This window comes from Lepus europaeus, chromosome 18 (assembly GCF_033115175.1).
Source record: "Lepus europaeus isolate LE1 chromosome 18, mLepTim1.pri, whole genome shotgun sequence".
Taxonomy (NCBI): Eukaryota; Metazoa; Chordata; class Mammalia; order Lagomorpha; family Leporidae; genus Lepus; species Lepus europaeus.
In genome coordinates, this window is record NC_084844.1 from 33,014,205 (window position 1) to 33,027,042 (window position 12,838).

Sequence of the window (12,838 nt, forward strand, 5' to 3'; positions counted from 1 at the left end):
TGGAGGAGGCCCGAGTCAGCTGAGCTTCCCTCGCTGCTGGGCCTGTGGTCCTGGGGGGAGGGGGAGCTTGGGGGAGCGGGCCCTTTGCCCTGGCACTGGCAGAGATGAGGTCAGCCCACAGCTGCACAAGCCAGGGGGCCCCAAGCCCAGGCAGCCCAGGCAACTCCATTGTGGTAGGGAAGGAATGTCAGAAATGAGCTGAGAGGCAAATAAAACACTTCCAAGGCTGTAATTTCAATGGAAAAACAGCAGGCGGGCTGTGCCCAGGGGTCCACGGGTTGCCTCTGTCTTGCAGGCAGTGGCGAGGAGGGCCGGCTGAGGAGGGGGCCAGAGGCTGCCGAGAGGTCCCACTGGGGTGAGACCTGGCCAGGGCAGACCTCCGAGACAGGCCCACCAGGCAGGAGTGCCGGTGAAGACTGGACACTGAGGCCCAAACAGGGAGAGGCCGTGTCCCAGGGTGTCTGACCCCGGGGGCAGGACCTTCCCTCTCTGTGCCCCCCAGGGCGACGCCCAGCTCCCCAGCTCTGCCCCCTCTACAGGCCCTCAGGCACCACCCCCCCAGTGACTGGCGGTGGCAGGAGGGGGCATCACCCTCCTGCTAACCCCCCTGCGGCAGTTCCCTGCGGGCTGTCTAAGAAGGAAGCTCCTCAGAGGGTCCCCAGACCCCTCAGTGATCTGCCGGCCTCCGGAGGAGCTGCTCCCCGGCCCTCCCCGCCCCCCCCCCCCATTTCCTGCCCCGGGGCCTTGGCACCTGCTGTTTCCGTTGCCTTGAGGCCCTCCTGTCATTATTCCTGGTTTTACCAGAGCTGCTGTGAACTGAACAGGACTTGGCTCCCCAAATTCACGCACAGTGATAAACCCCAAATTCTTCACGTTAACAGGCAATGGATTAATGCTATTGGGCGGTGGATTACTGTGGAGACTTGATTTAATTATGGCGGTGACCGGGGGGGGGGGGGCAGTGGGAGGTCTTGGGTCCCCGGAGCTTGCCCTGGAAGGTGGCTCTCTGAACAGGGTTGGTTACTTAAGCTGAGCCCTGCCCAGTTTCCCTCCCTGCTTCCTCGTCCATCCATCGTCCATCGTGTGGGCCATCTGTCCATCTGCCAGGCTGATCTTGAATGGGGGGAGCCCCCGGAGTGTGACCTTTGTCTTCCCAGGAAGCGTCTCTCGGGAATCACAGTTAAAGTCCCGAAAAGCTGACTCAGACAAGATTAACACACGCCTCCGCCTCAAGTCACAGGTGCACAGCATTCATCTAGGCAGCCCCCCGGGGTCTGTGGCTCCCCAAGACTCTGATCTCCTTGGGGGCTGTAGGCACACGGCAGTGCTGTATTCTGTCTGCACCTGCTCATCGCAGGGGACTCAATAAACCTGGAAATGGATGTCTCGGGTGCAGAGACTGAAGGAGGCCTAGAGGCGACCCAGGGGTTAGAGCTGGGCCCAGAAGGCCGCGTCTGGGCATGGGCCCTGTGCCTCTCCTGAGCTCTGGCCTCCAGGGAGTCTGAACTGAACCCCCGAGGCCAGCCATTGCGGCTTCGGGAGGGAGGGCAGGAAGGAGCGGTGAGCGCTCCACACTCAACATCTCGGTCAATCTCCAGAACAGTGCTGAGGATTTCCGTTTCACAGATGAGGCAGACCAAGCTCAGAGAGGTTAAGGAATGAGCCAAAGGACACACAGCAGAAGTACCTAACAAATCAGCAGTTGGACAGCCGAAGGGAGTGGCGGCGCCCTGCAGGGCCCTCATCTCCTGCACCAGACCCCCACACCCCAGGCACAGGCTGTAACTTGTCCAAAGCCCACAGGGTCTGACTGAGGCCTCCGTGGCTTAGTCTAGTGCTTGAGGTTACTTTATCCCCCAGAGGAGCCCCCGTCCCTGGGCTGTACCTCCCCTATTCCCTAGTCCTACCCGCCACAGCACGCTCAACACCCAGGGCAGGGGAGAAGGGTGGGGGGGTCAGAGTACCCACGCCAGGCTGACCCTGGGATTCTCTAGCAGCCTCCAGTTTTACCTGCTGAGAGACAGGCAGAACCACCTCCCTACAGAAAGTGAACTTTTTGCAAAAGGATCTCGACAGGGAGGAGGAGGAAGAGGAGGAGGAGGAGGAGGAGGAGGAGGAGGAGGACAAGGGGGAGGAGGGGAAGAAGAAGGCCACAATTCCACTTCCAATCCAGCTTCCTGCTACTGTGCACCCTGGGAGGAACAGATGATGGCTCAAGTAGTTGGGGCCCTGCCACCCCTGTGAGAGACCTGGACTGGGTTCCCAGCTCCTGGCTTTGGTCCAGCCCAGCCTCTGCTATGGCAGCCATTTGGGGAGTAAACCAGTAGATGGAAAAACCATCTCTCGGTGTCTCTATGCCTTTCCAATAAATTAAAAAAAAAAAAAAAAAGTCAAAGGAAAACCATTTAGTCCTGGACTCTGGGACCTGCCCAAAGCTGCAGGTCCCAACCATGTCGCATGCTGACCCCCCACCCCGACAGCCTGGCACCTGTGTCCCTGTGATAACAACCCTCACTCTGCTCCTGCCTCTGACTCAAAACGCTGGCCCCGTCCCATGGTTTTCTAGGGCTCTCAGCTCCTGCAGCTGTAACCACAGAGACTTCCCTCACCGGGGAGGTAGAAGGGACATGGCAGCCAAGAGTAATTAGCCTTGAAGTCAGAACGGCCTGGATTTGAACCCCAGCTCTCAGCCCCGGGGAAGCCATTCAACCTCTCAGAGGCTCAGCTGCCCATCTGTAATATGGGGATGATCCCAGCAGTGCCTCCCCCAACAGCTGAGATGCGGCCAGTGTCGCGGCACAGGGAAAGACACCATCGGCACTGGAAGGGTTCTTAGGAAATGGGAGCTGGTATTTTCAGCTCATTCTGAGGCTCCCAAGATCCCCAGGAGGGGCTCCCTATCCCCCCCACTCCCAGCCACCTCAGGCCTGAGTCTAAGAAAAAGCAGCTCTAGAGAAAAAGGAAACACCCGGGCTCCAGCAGGGACTCCCCCCCACACATAGAGCCCAGAACCCCAGAGACCCGTGGGACTACTGCCTACCAACTGCATCTTAAGCTTCCAAATGAAGAGTTCCTAAGCTGGAACAAGTCTCCAGGGACCTGCAGTCCTGCCTCCAGCTAGCAGACCTCCTCAAACAGTTGTGCTCCCAGGGCTTAAAAATACCCGTCACGGGGAAGGAGTGCCAGGCCTAGTGGTTAAGACATCCCTGTCCCACATCACAGTGCCTGGGGGAGGCTCCTGGCTCCAGCTCCCAATTCTAGCTTTCTGCTAATGCAAACCTTGGGAGGAAGCAGGTGATGGTGCAAGTGGTTGGGTCCCCACCACCTACATGGGAGACCTGGATTGAGTTCTTAGCTCCCAGCTTTGGCCCAGGCTTGGCCTTGGCCATTGCAGACATTCGAGGAATGAACCAGTGGATGTGAGTATTCTCGCTCTCTTCTCCTTAAATTAAAAAAAAAAAAAAATCCCACAACATCCCTATACCAGAGATGGCAAACCACCCTCCATCAGTTGTTGATGACTGTCTGGGAGTGCTGTGTTGAGGAGGATTCTGAAGTTCCTTCTTAACTCAGAGCATGGTGAGTCATTAGTAAGGTTTGCCGTGGACTTGGGAAGGGATGGGTCAGTACCCTTTCCATTCATTTGTCGTGCCCAGTCTGACACCTCCATCGATCAGAAGCTTCTGGAAAGCAGAGGGTGAGCCCTAACTGTGTGCCCCATGACACAGGCCTGACGTAGGCATTTAGCTAATGTTTGCTCTTCCGAGCCTTACATTTTGCAGGTCACCCCTGCTATCCAGCTGAAGCATCTTTTGCTGCGGTCGAAGCTGCCCTAGGTGGAGTCCAGGTAAGGTTCCCGGTGTGTCCACACACAATCCAGGCTCTGGGCTCCTAGAGAGGGGGATTCTCACCGGGGAGGCGGGGTGGGGGGAGCCAGAGGGTATGGTGGGTCGAACATGTGCATGTGGTAGGCCGGCGGAGAGTACACAGGCGGCGGTTCTTCATCCGAGCTATCGGGTTCCAGCGTCCTTTCCAAGACCTAAAGCAGAGACAATGGGAGAGAGAGATTAATAACCCTGCCTCGCATTTCAGTAGCATTCAGACAAAACCGAGCGCGGTGAGGCTGTTTGCCGAGGGAGCTGTGCAGGGCTGAGGGAGTGGAGTGGATTCGCTGCTGCGGACCCTGGAGCCCCAGCACACTCAACAAACGGGAACTCACACGGCCCCACAACAAAGTTACCAGCAGCAGCAGCCATCGAAGCGCGCTTGACACAGGCAGGACAAGCTCGCAGGGCTTGATGTAAGGCCGCCACAAAACACACCAGACACTGGAGCAAGGGAAAGGGTTTACTGGGGACACCCGACAGGCCGGAGGGAAAGGATGAAGAAGGAAAAGAGGGAGAAGGAGAGCGTGAGAGAGAGAGAGAGAGGGAGAGAGAGAGAGATCAGGAGACAGAGAGACAGAGAACCGCGTGTTCAGGAACAAGTCCTTTTAAAACTTTGCCGGGGGACGGGCAGGGAAGTAGGAGCATCGAATCCCATTAGGATGGGGGTGGGGGTGACACTGGTGGTCGGGCCATGTGGCCACCTGGCTTCCAGCAATGGTGGCGGGGGATAGAGCCTAGGATGGTGTCAGGACTGCGCCATTTTACTAACACTGGAAGTCAGCGTGGTGTGAACTCTGTGGGGCACATGAGGACGACCAGGGGCCCTGGGGCTCTAAGGTCTGTTGATGTTGTTTCTTATCTTTCCTTTTTTAAATATTTATTTATTTATTTGAAAGGCAGAGAGAGAGTGAGAGAGAGAGAAAGAGTGTGAGAGAGAGAGGATGAGAGAAGAAGAGAGAGAGAGAGAGAGAGAGAGGTCTTCCATCCATTGGTTCACTCCCCAAATGACTGCATCATTTGGAGCCGAGCCAGGAGGAAACCAGGAGCCTGGGACTCCCACGCGGGAGCAGAGGTCCCCAGCCCTTGGGCCGTCTTCTGCTGCTTTCCCAGGCCATAGCAGGGAGCTGATGGGAAGCAGAGCAGCCAGGACTCATATGAGATGCTGGTGTGGCAGGCGGTGGCTTAGCCGGCTGCACCTCGACACGGACCCCAGTGCTGCTTCTGGACTTGGGTTCTGGTACGGCAGCAGAGTCACTCAGGAACTTCACCAAGCCACATGCTCAGGGGTCTGTGCTCTCTGCCATCCCTGGCCAACTCTATGGTGGGAACATCGCTCATCCCCTCTCAAAGCACTTGCATGTCTATGATCTCATCTTAACCTCAAACAACCTGGCGAGGAAGGGCAAGGATCATTACTTCCATTTCACAGATGAGGAAGCCGACCCAGGCTAAGTAATACGCAGAAGCCACACTGTCTTTAGAACTGAGTCTTCACCTTGAACCACAGTCGCTGCAGCCAAGGCCTCCCCTGCAGGCATGGAGCCTGCACACCCAGGCCACACCCTCAGGGTGAAGGGAGGCTAGGGCGTCCCCAGGGGCCTGCTGACCCTCCTGGAATCCAGGAGCCAGAGGAGGGGCAAGGAGGGGTCAAGGCTACGGTTCCTGCTACACAGCCTGACCGGGACCCTCCCCCAGAGGCAGCCACTGACTGGGAGACCCCTCATGCCATAGCCCAACCAGCCCACAGCTTAGGCACCTGCTCCCCTCTCTTCTCTGTCCAGGCCAAAGAGCACGGGAAAGGCTCAGATGCTGTGAATCGGCCCAGGGTCCCCAGGTCCCACATTCCATCCCAAGTGAGTTTGGAGAAGTCACCACTGAAGCTGCCTCTCTCTGCTTCTGGCTGTGCAAGTATGGGCTGGGCCAGGCTGCACTGGCTGGCCCAAGTCTGCTCTGAGATCAGCCATGCCCTGGCACATGGCGCCTTGCGGGGACACCATGGTGGGAGGGCGGGTGAGCGTGCACATGCAAGCATGCGTGCACAGGCACAGGCACACACACACACAGCCACAGTGGTGCTCTGTATACACACAGCCAGCCCGACCCGAGGAGGCCTCCCGCCCTGGAATGCATCAACGTTTTCTTTTGAGGCGGAAAGTATTTAAACAGATGCTTCTGCAGGAAAAGAAGAATGTAGCTGCTTTGCAGGCCACTGCTCTGCTCTGCCTACCCTGAATTTCCACAAGAAGGGGGAAAAAAAGTGGGGCGGGAGTTTGGCTCAGAGATAAGTCCGGCTTGGGATGCCCGCATCCCATATGAGAGTGCCTGGGTTCAAGTCCTGGCTACTCCACTTCCCATCCAGCTTCCTGCTAATGCACACCCTGGGAGGCACTGGGTGATGGTACAGGTGCTTGAGTCCCAGTGGAAGACCCAGCTGGAGGCTCCTGGCTGTGGCCTGGCCCTGCCCTGGCTGTTGCAGCCATCTAGGGAGTGAACCAGCAGATGAAAGACCTCTCTCTCTCTCTCTCTGTCACACTCTGCCTTTCAAATAAGTAAACAAATCTTTTCTAAAAAGTAAAGAAATAAAAGAGAGGGCACTGGGCTTGGCTCCTGTTCACTGCGGAATTGGGTGCCTGCAACAGGACAGTGGCCCAGCAGCCCCTGGTGCACGGAGAACTTGTGGCTGCTGCACTAGCCCCCATGCATGCCCCATTCTGCAGCCCTCTGCTCTGAGGTGCATGGTGCCAAGCTGGGGCCTCGGGGCCATGGTGGCCACCCTGTTCACACGGAGGCTGGTCTGCGCGAGATGGTGACAGGCAGAGGAGCGCTCCATTGGGGCTGTCCCCAGAAGGAGGTTTTCCTCCCAGCACTGCTGTGCAGTCGGGCCCCCAGGGCCACAAGAGGAGGCAGGGCAGCTCCTGGGGCTGCAAGACCAGCCCTTCTGAGGCTCAAGGAGAGGAGTGAGGAGGGGCTAAGGAGGCAGGCGGCTGGCCAGGCAAACACCAGGAAGGCAGATCCCGAGTCCCATGGAGAGTGGCCCCCCACTCAGTCCCGCCTCCCCTGCCTCTGTCCCCCGCCCCCACCAGCAGGGAGGTGGTTCTTCTGGCTCTAAAGGTGCTGAAGTTTTTGAGGCTGTGGCCTCCTGGCTTAACTCGCTGTGGGTGATGGATGCCTGCCAGGTGCTCCGGGGGCAGGGTCTGGGCCATGGATCTGACAGGAGCTATTTCTCTGCGGCAAGGATACCCCTCGGGCCAGCCTGCCATCCATCAGCCCCGGAGAGGGGGCTTTTTCTAGTCAGCAGTTATTGTCATTCCAGCTGCTGCTCATAAATTTTCTGAAGCACTTTCCGCTGGCTCAGGACTGCCTGTCTCTGGGCCCAGGCGGCGCTCCAGGGTGGGGGCTGGGGAGACAGCCGGGGAGGCAGGGCGCTGAGCAGGCGCTGCATCTGGACCCAGAAGAGCAGTGTGCACCGAGCGCCCCTGTAGGGGTCTGCAGGGCTGTGGGGGCTGGGGGCTGCAGACAAAGGCAGAAATGTCGTCCTCCCTGCCAGGCTGGGGGCACAGACCCCACCACAGGAGGGGTCAGAGCTGCAGACAACTCTCTCTCTGGCTCAGTCTGCCGACCCTCCCTGCCCCCACCCCCTTCAGGCTAATCAAGGCAGATGCCAGGAGTGGTCTCCTAGGGAAAGACACTGACAGAAAGCTCTGGTTCATTCCCCAGGTGACTGCAACAGCCAGGCTTGGGCTAGGCCAAAGCTAGGACTCGAGAGCTGAGTCCAGGTCTTCTACATGGGTGGCAGGGACCCGTCACCTGCTGCCTCCCAGGTACACCTTAACAGGAAGCTGGAATCCAGAGCAGAGCTGAGACTCGACCCCAGGCACTCAGACTTAGGATGCAGACATCTTAACCACTAGCCAGTGCCTGCCCCATCATCTCTCCTAATCCTCACAAACTCAAGTGGAAGCTTTACTCATCCTCACTGACTGAGAAACCTAGACCCAGCCCCGCCCATCAGTCAGGCCCAGCCCTGGCTGTTGCAGATATCCGGGGAGTGAACCAGATGGAAGATCTGTGTGTGTGTGTGTGTGCGCGCGCGCGCCTTTCACTGTGTCTGCCTTCCAAATAAATAATACAGATAAATAGACAGCTTTAAAGAGAGAGAGAGAATCCATTTCACATGATGTCACTCAAAATGGCGCCTGGTGTGATCGGTCAGGACAGTGGAGTGCAGAGAATCCCATTGCAGGGTCCTGGTCCAGGTGGCCCTGGCGGCGGCAACCTCTCACTGGCAGACTGTGTGCGCCCCACAGGCTCTGTACCATGCGCCCCAGAGCCTGTGGGGGACCGGGTGCCAGGTGCGCACTGCCCTCTGGGAAGGGGCAGAGGAGGACTGAGCAGTGCCACCAGTGGGCCGGCCTCCTTTCCCGCAGCCACTTCCCCGGTACCACAGGAGCAGGACCGTGTGGACACAGCTTGCTGCTGCCTCCAGCACGCGACGGTCGGCTGGATGTAGCTGGTACGTTCCAGGGTTCTCCCCGTCCTGTAGGGACACTGCCCTTTTCTCTACGGTGGGGCCTTGGCAGCCTGGCCAGATCCTGGCAAATGACACCCGGCCACCTCCCTAACCCACGGAGCACTGCCTCCGCTCTCAGCCCTCCTATGAGCTGTGGCTGCCCTGGCTTCCAGGCTCCAGGGGAGCTGGCCCTAGGCCTGCAGCCCCCACACACACACTCCAGGACACCCCGCTCTGGACGCTCACTGCCTGGCTCTGAGGACTGTGCCCTTTGGCCAAGGTGCACTTCCAATGGTTCAGGAGTCTACTCTTGAAAAATGCACACCAAAGACCTCTGGGCCTAGAACTGGGCTGCAGGCTGTTGGGGTGAGGCCCTGGCCCCTGCACTTTTAAAAAACTCCTGGATTCTGATGGCCCCTGAGTGGATGCTCAGCAACTGGTAGAGACTGTGTGATTTCTGCTCATAAGTACAGTCCCCGACTCAAGAGATGTTTTCCAAAGGCAAGGAGCGCCGCTGGGAGCGAGGACCCAGCCGAGGGAGGGACCCCGCCCAGGGGAGCTCTCGGCCGGCCGTGGCCTACCTCCGGGGGGATGCTGTCCTCCGAGTCGGAACTGTCTTCGCACGTGCCGCCGCCACAGCCCTCCAGGTTCATCTGCAGCAGCTGGTCGATGGTGGCATCCACGGCGCCGCTGTTAGCGCGCAGCACGCACTCGATGATGTCGTAGTCCATGTTGGGGAACATGGTCTTGAAGTCGTCCATGGCCTGGTTGAACTCGAGGCGGCGCACCTGGCGGGCCGGCCGGCTGTTGTTGAGCTCCTGCGGGGCCGCGGCCGCTGCGGGGCCTCCCCCGCCGCCGCGCGCGCCACCCCCGCCGCCGCCGCCGCCGCTGCTGCTCCGGCGGAACAGGCTGGTCATCTTGCCGAGCCGCTTGGGGAGAATGTTTCCCGCGGCCGCGCGGCCCCTTCCCCCGGGGCCCCTGGGCCCGCGGTCGCTTGTGTGCCCCGCGGACTCGGGCGGCTCACTCCTGCGCCTCGCTTGCCAAGCTTGGATGCGATCGGGGCTGCGGGTCAGGAGGTTACGGGCGCGGGGCCCCGAGCGGCCCTCGCAGTGCAGTCCTGGCGGGGCGGCGGCATGCGGGCCTGCGCCGGGCTGGTCATCCACACCGCGGGCCCATCGTGCGAGGCTGCAGAGACCGTCCTACCTGAAACCAAGGGAGACCAAGTCAGGGGCGGAGGCCAAGACAGGAGTGCGCCAGGAATGTGGTAGGGAGGGGCGACCCCCGATGCACCTAGGGGAGACCCACGGACTGCCCTCTGCTGCGACAGGGCAGAGCAGCCCAGTCCCTTACTTGCACCTCGGCGCTCCACAAGCCAGGGCTTCCTCTGGCGGGGACCATCCCAGCACTCCGTGGCAACCCACTGAGGTCAGTATTAGCAGACCCATTTTGCAGATGGGAGAAACCGAGGCACAGCCACAAATGAAGTAGAGGAGCTGGGATCTGAACTCAGGACCTGTGGCCCCTGAGCCCACCGGGCATGCTGCCAAGGACCCCTGAGGGCCTGATTGGCCAGGAGGGGATCTGGACAGATGTCCCAGCTCTCTGGTCACCGGCACCATCCAGTCCTGGCTTTCCTCATCTTCCCACATCACTGCCCCCACATCACAGTCCCAGAGCATCACTGAGGTGGCTGTGCTGAGTAAAAGGGCTCCCCCAGCATCTCCAGAATCTTCTAGCTGGAGAGAGCAAACCGTGTCTATCCACAAAGAGCCCCAGGCTTCTTGGGGAGGCCCTGTTCCCACCCCCAAAGCATGTTGCCCACCCTAAAACTCAGTCCCCAGAGCTGAGAAGCAGCAACCAATAGGGAGGCAGAGTGACTCGAGGCTCACCCAGCATCAGGCTGACCTATTTTATTTATAACAGACACATAGTTGTTTTTATAAAACACTGAGCATCCTTCCATATTTAAAAAAAAATTAAAACTACAAGTTTCTTCTCAAAGCTGTCCTGAGAAATCACATACAGCTTAAGTCTTGTTCTCATTCCCACCAACGCCAGTTCCCCTGCCCCAAGCAACCCAGCAGCAGCCGCCAGCACCAACAGTGTCCCTGGAAAGTCAGCTACAATTAGGGCCCTTAATCTGCCCCCAGAAAACCAAACCACACAGCCCACTCAGAACCAGGTGGTAAGTCACTGTCAAGCATTTATCTGGGGCCAGCACTGTGCGGCAGCAGGTTAAGCCGCTGCTGGTGGCGTTCCAGTTCATGTCCTGGCTGCTCTGCTTCCAATCTAGCTCCTTGCTAATGCTCCTGGGAGACTGGAGGGAGATGGCCCAAGTACTTGATCAAGGGTGGAGTTCCAGGCTCCTGACTTCAGCCTGGCCCAGCCCCAGCAGTTGTGGCCATTTAAGGAATGAGCCAGTGGGTAGATCTCCCTTTCTCTTTGCCTTTCATATAAATAAAAATAAATCCTTCTTTAAAAAAGGTTACATGTCTGTTAGTGCAAACAAGTGTATCTAAAAAACATCAAGTTCTGACTTTCTCATGCTTACTGCCAAATTTACAGTTAATTTTGTGCAGTCACAAAATAGTCACCGATAGGAGAGTGGCAGCTGTATTTTAAGAGACAGTCATAGCAAAGAACGCTCTTCAGTTTGACAAAATAAGTGCAAACACTTGGGGTCACCTAGCACTTGGGGTCACCATCTCAACAACTGACACAGAAACACTGGTGTGAACGCATCAGCGTGACCTCCCAGAGGGGACCCTGGGGTCTCCGTCTCCCCACTGCCGCCAGTGGTTCCCTCGGCCCCTCACCATTACCCAGGGCCTCAGACTCTCCCAAGGGGCTTCAAGCACCACCATGCTGCAGTTCCTGAGAGGGAGACACACTGTCAAGGGCTCCGGTTCTGGGGCCTGTCGGGTGCCTGCCCAGAGACATGGATGTGTCTGAGAATAGGAAACTACACGCACGTGGACTCCCTGTGGACACCTGCTGGATACCGAGCTTCCAAAAACAAAGCCCCTGCTGCCCCTGAGCAAAACCTAACACGCTAGTGTGTCTACACCCGGATACTTCTTCTCCACATGTACTGAAGAATGATCAAACCAAACACCCACCTCTGCAGCCTGGTGCTCCCATTCAACAGCACCGTGGCCATCTTTACCCGTCAGAACTCTCAGATCTGCGGCATCCTTTCCACGGCCTGAGTAGTATTCTGCCAACTAGGGGGAAGAGGGTCTGTTACTCAGCTCCCACTACCCTATCTCCTCCCAGATGAGCAGGTCACAGTGCAGACAGGCCAAAGCCATTTCACAAGGAGACACAGTGGGGTGACCTCCAATGATTGGCCCACGCTGTCTGTCGTGAGAAGGAAAACAGGGAGGTGGCAGAGTGTGACCCCGAATCCAGACACCTCAGAAGGTCACAGCAGCCAGAGGCACTGCAGCCCAGGACACCTCTTCCACAGATCCCTGGTGCTGAGACCTGGAAGACGTCACCTTGTGTGTGCACCGTGATGTGGAAGCGACGGAGTGTGACCCCAGCTCCACAGGCCGCTCCACATTGCAGATGGGCAGCCTGAGAGCCGAGATGAGCAGAGCCGTGCCCAGGACACAGCAATGCCGACTTCTCCATTGGGGGTGATTTGGGGACGAGGAGACAGCGGTCAGAGATGGTGACCTGGGGACGCAGGATTGCAGTTACAGAAATATCCCTTCCACAGGACTCCCCCAAAGCCAAGCTGCCAACAACTAGCACCAGGTGGGGTCCATGAGGGCCCCAGTTCTCAGAGGGCTGCCCCCTCCCCTTGCTAAGCTCAAGGACAGAGTCTGAGGCCAGGGCCAAGGTGTGGCAAGTGCCTGGGAGCAGAAGGACTGTCCTCAGGGTCAGAGCCACCCGTGCCAGGCTGCCTTTTGCCACTGGTACTATGCTGAAGGAAAGAATTAAGGCAAGGGGCCAGCATTGTGGCATAGCAGGTAAAGCTGCCACCTGCAACACCGGCATCCCATATGGGCACCAGTTTGTGTCCCAGATGCTCCACTTCCAATCTAGCTCCTTGCTAACGTGCCTGGGAAAAAGCAGGGGAAGATTGCCCAAGTGTTTGGGCCCCTGCACCCACATGGGCTACCCAGTTGACACTCCTGGCTTCAGCCTGGCCCAGCCCTGGCCATCACAGGCATCTGGGAGAGTAAACCAGTGGATGGAATGTCTCTGTCTCTCTTTCTGTCTCTCCCTCTCTGTAACTCTGACTTCCAAAATAAACAAACAACTCTTTCAAAATAAAAAGAATCTACTTCCTAAGAGCCAAAAAAACACCAAGTAAGGCTTGTGGGGCTGAGTCAGGAGTCCGAGAAGCATGGCCACGTGTGCTCCAGGCTCGGGAGCCTGGGCCCAGCCAGAGGACGCTTCTGCAGAGGAAGCGTGCCCCAGACAGCACAGG

At 58.2% G+C, this 12,838-nt stretch overlaps 1 protein-coding gene across 2 annotated transcripts in view; it reads right to left on the reverse strand.

Annotated features, from left to right (window-relative positions):
* Nucleotides 1-12,838, reverse strand: part of CUEDC1 (CUE domain containing 1) — an 80,605-nt gene that overhangs the window by 11,105 nt on the left and 56,662 nt on the right. For both annotated transcript variants that reach the window (XM_062216734.1, XM_062216732.1), the window contains exons 2-3: nt 8,979-9,600; nt 3,912-4,039 (exon numbers count right to left, since the gene is read on the reverse strand). In XM_062216734.1, the coding sequence (XP_062072718.1) occupies nt 3,912-4,039; nt 8,979-9,314 (464 nt within the window). In that variant the 5' untranslated portion in view covers nt 9,315-9,600. The remainder of the gene's footprint in view (nt 1-3,911; nt 4,040-8,978; nt 9,601-12,838) is intronic.